This window comes from Sabethes cyaneus, chromosome 3, assembly GCF_943734655.1.
Source record: "Sabethes cyaneus chromosome 3, idSabCyanKW18_F2, whole genome shotgun sequence".
NCBI lineage: Eukaryota > Metazoa > Arthropoda > Insecta > Diptera > Culicidae > Sabethes > Sabethes cyaneus.
In genome coordinates this window covers 175,523,241-175,528,216 of record NC_071355.1, presented here as the reverse complement: position 1 = coordinate 175,528,216, position 4,976 = coordinate 175,523,241, and the positions used below count along the sequence as shown (strand labels likewise).

General features: G+C 46.8%; 1 protein-coding gene across 1 annotated transcript; it reads right to left on the bottom strand.

Moving 5' to 3' along the window:
- Window positions 1-2,811: 2,811 nt before the first annotated feature.
- On the bottom strand, window positions 2,812-4,410 carry LOC128743256 (early growth response protein 1-A-like). The gene has a single exon (XM_053839801.1). The coding sequence runs from the start codon at window positions 4,379-4,381 to the stop codon at window positions 2,837-2,839; it is 1,545 nt and encodes a 514-aa protein (XP_053695776.1). The 5' UTR covers window positions 4,382-4,410; the 3' UTR covers window positions 2,812-2,836.
- Window positions 4,411-4,976: the final 566 nt, after the last annotated feature.

The window sequence follows — 4,976 nt, the reverse complement described above, 5'->3', positions numbered from 1 at the left end:
AATTAACTAAGCTCTCGGAACATAAATTTCGTCTTCTGTCGAAATAACATCCGGCCTACCGAATCACAGTCGTGCGGTAAGTATATCATCTGCGCCACAGTACCATTTCATTTAGTTACTGAATCCATTTCGTCCGCTCGTTCAAGCCTTGGCCTCGGTGGGAAAACTATCTATGCAGGTCTATAAGCTCCCCCGAAAGGGGGCCAACCCTGGAGCACCCGCCACATTGTCTGCCCGGTCGTGCCGAATTTGGCAGACGCCAGCCGGCCGTTCGTTGCATGCGGCAGTAATATGTACAACGCAGCAGACTCCAGCTAGGCGGTTGGTCTCCCGAAAATCCTACATTCACCCAAAAAGTCCCGTACATCACACCGACTAACCGACCAGTCATCATAGGATTCAGTGAGGGCCAAAAGTAATTACGACCGCCTCTCAGGCTCCACCAGCTAGGAGACAGGAGAGCAAAAAAAAAAAAAAACTTTTACTCAACCCCAAACTGCGAACGGCACGGAACCTTGGCTTCGGAGCCAGCTGCAGAAGGATACACAGTTTGTAAGCAGCTCCAGTAATGCTTTTATAAATTTTCATCCCTAGTTTACCACCGGTTTTTTGTGAGACCAACCAACGGTAGGAAAGCCTAGCTTTATGCACTTTTCCCTTCCATTTTGGGTCACTTTTTACAGAGGATAGCACTGGCCTGTAGGGCTCATAATTCACTGGCAAAAGCTCCCTCCGTGTTGGGCCTCCGCCCGCATAGCCTGTACCCAGATGGGATAGGATGTTGCCTCGGCGAAGCTCGGTCTGGTGGCAAACCCCAAGGGGGGTGGCACTGTAAACTATATTATTTTAAAACATACACTCAAATTTATACTGCAACCACGGGTGCAATGCAGATTGCGGCTACTGCTGCTCTCTCTGCCGCGGTCGTTTGCTGGCGGGCTGTGCTATGCTTTGTCCCCGTATGTTTCCGGGGGATGAAGAGAGTAGAAACGTATGGAAAAGTTGAAAAAATCCCATTGTGAAAAGCTTTTCCTCACTGTAGAAGCCTTGAGTGTGAGTTGTAAGCGAGTTTGATTGCACGCACCTCCTTTGTAGCCTTTGCATGTGACCCGTTTTCGTGGGGCGACTTAGAAGCGTTCGTGACCGACTCCTGGAACCACCCCCATCGGAATCACCCACCACTACTGTTGCGTGACTGAGCCGAAGGACATCCACTACTGCTTGATAATTTGCCAAACGAGCGTCATAATGATTAAATTCAATTCCTGACCTCTGCCTGCCTGCACCAGTCCGCTCACTTGGGAGTGTTTAGTAGCCAAAATAATGATTTTATACCAACCGCAATGGCAGCGAACTTTTTCCCGATGCCGTGGGTGGGGAGACAGGAATCCGGAAAGAACATAAAACAATGAGAAGAAAGTAAAGCTCGCTCGTACAGTACAGTAGAGCAGTGAAGCCAAACGAGGCAACAAGTCCGTTGGCGGACTTTAATATTCAATTTGCATGATTGAAAATTTAAATTAAGATCATGCAGCAGTTTTTTCCGCTGTTCACTTTGCTTCTCTCTGCCTTTTGCATGATGTAATTACCATAAAAATACTCTTCTGTGGTAGTTACAATCGTACCGGATTTGTCTTCGGTCTGTGGGGTTTGTGTGTGCTTAGTACACAATACCATGAGGCATGGGGCGCCATGGTAGGAGGGATAATCATGGATGTGAAATGTGCAAACTGCTTTGAAAAGACTAACCGTCTTATCCTTGCTACGCTGAGTTTTCCGGTTTCCACTATCTAGCGGTCGGCGGCACAGTGTTGGACAAAGTAATAAGGAATCCATGCGGAAGCATTAGAGCGAGGCAATGCCGGATTTCTTTCGGTCCTTTGGTTGAAGGAAGGAAGTCAGGAAGAAAGGTAACAATGAGGTGTTCTCCGTTGTGTGTGAATCAGTGTTTAACCGTGTGGGAAGAATCCGGTGAAAAGGATTCTGTGTGTGTATGTGTGTTGTTCTGTTCGTTTCTACAGTTAAAAAGTGTGTGTTTTCTCTAGTTCATCTAGGTTGTTGTTTGTGAAGTTGTTCATACTCACAATAAGGCACACTGGTCAAGGCGTACTTCTGGTTGTTTGTAGTTTTTTTTTTCTGTTGCGTGTATTTGTTTCTGTTTTTAGTGCGTTACCGACAGATGCCATTGGTACTAGTGGGGTTTTGAGGGGGGAAAACTACGTTTACTTGTTCTATCAACAGAGCGGGAGTTAGCTGCATTGGGGGGAATGTGTGCAGTCGGCGATTGGAAAGTTTCGTTTCATGGGGGGAAATCACTTCGTGGAAATCACTAGACTAGTACATACTAATGGACACCGAGTATCTTCGAATAATAGACGACAAAACGCTGGAAAACAAAATTTAAGTTCAGTTACTTTGTTCGTGGCCATTTTAACTACCTCTAATTGGAAAAATGCTATTCTAGATTCTTAAATTCACAACCTTTCAGTTTTCATTTTGTTCTCCACTTTTTTTTATGCTTTGTTCTATATTTTTAACGTTTTCGAAACACGGGGAGGAAGAGATTTAATCCTACAAAACTACGATTTCGGGAATGAGTTTGGGAATAGTTCAAATTTCTTAGAGTACGGTTCCAACAACAAACGGAAAATTTCTAAACCTACTAACACATTAGAAAATTGGCAAATGAAGAAAACTACGGAAGCTACGAGAAAAAAACAAACACAAGGGAACGCAGGAATGCAAAGTGGGAGGTGACTAACACTGCAAACTACTCTCTGTACGACGGACTACTACTGTTCTACATAGGGGAACTCCTTGGAGTGAGAGTGAGTTTTTAGGATTCAGTCTTTGTTTCGATAACGTAGCTGCCTGGGCTGGTTGCGAAAGCAGACTCCTTCTTGAGGGCCCGCGTACTGCCATGGTTTGAGTTGAAATTAACCAAGGGCAGCAACAACGCTTTCTGGTCCATCGAAGAGGGGCTTTCGACGGGTGATCCGCTGGCACTTCCACCTCGTTGTGAGTCGTAGCGCGTGTGGGTCCGCATGTGACGGGTGATCATGTCCCGTCGGCAAGCAGCATATGGACACTGCGGACACTTGTACGGTTTCTCGCCGGTGTGCGTTCGCTGATGGGTTGACAGATGATCGGAACGGGAGAAAATTTGTCCGCAGACCTTGCAAGAGTACGGTTTGACGCCGGTATGTAACCGCATGTGGCGTGTAAGCATGTCGGACCGGGCGAACGATCGTTGGCAGACTTCGCAGATGTAGGATTTAGTGATGTCTGTTGAGCTTGAGCGACTTTTGTGGCGAGACGCCATATGTTTAGCCAAACGATCCTGCAGTGAGAACAGTTGACCACAGACAGGACACATGTATGCTACATCAGATCCAGGAGGCATTTCTTCCACCACGGGTGATACATTAAGGTTGTAGCAGGCAGCAGCTGATTTTTTGGTGTTGTTAGACGCTACATCACCTTTTACAATCGATGGCAACGGCTGGGGTGGCGGAGTGAACGTCAACGTCGGTTCCTGCTTGATCACAGACTCTAGACTAGGTGAAGTGTGCAATAGTTTTGTCTTCATGGACAAATCCAGGGGATATTCTTGCGGCTCTTGTGGCTCTGGCGGTGCGGCAGGCACAGTTTCCGGATGTTTCTGAGGGATCTGTTGCAGATCGGAATCCGAATGGCTCCGTTGTCGGGCAATCTCTTGATACAGAAGCTTCGTTTGCTGTGGAAAGTAGTTGAACAGGGCCAGCGGGTTCATGTACTGCAGCTGTTTGTACAAAAATTGCTGAGGTTCTTGTTTGATCTGTATCTGATTCATGTTGTTCTCGTCGGACTCGTTCAGTCGTAGCGGGCTGACGCTGATCCGGGGACTAGCCGCATACGGAAATACATCTTCAGCCGAGTCTTCGGTACTGGATCGTGACTCCGATCGTTTTATCTTATAGCTACCTTCTCCTACGTTATTGTTATTGTGGTTTACAGCAGTTCCGTTGTGATGTAGCTTATCCAGCACCGCGGAGAGTCGCTTCCGTTTGTGTTTCTTCTGCTCCGACCGAAAGAGGTTATGGTTGGCAGCCGATGGAAGGTTGTTGTTGTTTTCTAAATTGGAAGGCGACGGTTGTTGCGTTTGCGACTGCTGCTGCTGTTGATTTTGTAGCTGCTGTTGCTGCTGGATACGTTGCTGAAGTTGTTGATACTGTACTAATCTCCAGCTGGGATTGCCACCGCCGCCACCGCCAGCCCCTCTGCCAGTGCTGCCATCCTGGTGATGCTGGTGGTGATGATGAACCGGATGGTGCGAATGAGGATGCTGCCGACCCGTCTGGATGTATCCCATTGGGTCATAGCTACCATCCGCCATAGTCATTAGGTCAGTGATTCTGTAGCCTACCGGATTTCAGGAAATGAAGGTTCTGCAAGTAAAGAGAGATAAGAGAATACTTGTTAGAAAACATAAAAATACTGATTTTCACCTGAAAAAAAAATAAAGCTCCGAAATAAAGACATTGTGATAACATAAACTATCGTGCTAGATTCCTACTTTAAAACTGACCCAGCTCTGTTAGGAGAATATGCCAGTGTGGCGAATCGCCAATGTGCAGTCTAAACCCACACCTCGCCTGGTGGCAAATTGTACACTTCGAAGTCATTTCCTAAACTAGCATAAACCCATCGGAATGAATGGTGCCATATGCTGGGATAATTGCAGCCATCCCTCCCGGTGGTACCAAACCGAAATAAAGAAAGTAAACCCTGCAATTTCTCACGCCAATTGTGCCCATTTTTTATCACAATTTGGCGTTCGTTGATCTACATAACAGTTTCTCTCACCGGTCCTTCGCGCATCAACACGCCGTGTACGTACAAGCCAGCAAATCACTCAATTGATCCATCTCTCCATCTCTTGATCTCAAGTGCCGATCTTCATCAGCTTTTTTTTCGTGTGTGCCCCTGCCTGCTAC

Bases quoted from the DNA above. Each gene is read 5' to 3' on its own strand.
- LOC128743256 (XM_053839801.1), bottom strand. From the start codon at position 4,381: ATGACTATGGCGGATGGTAGCTATGACCCAATGGGATACATCCAGACG.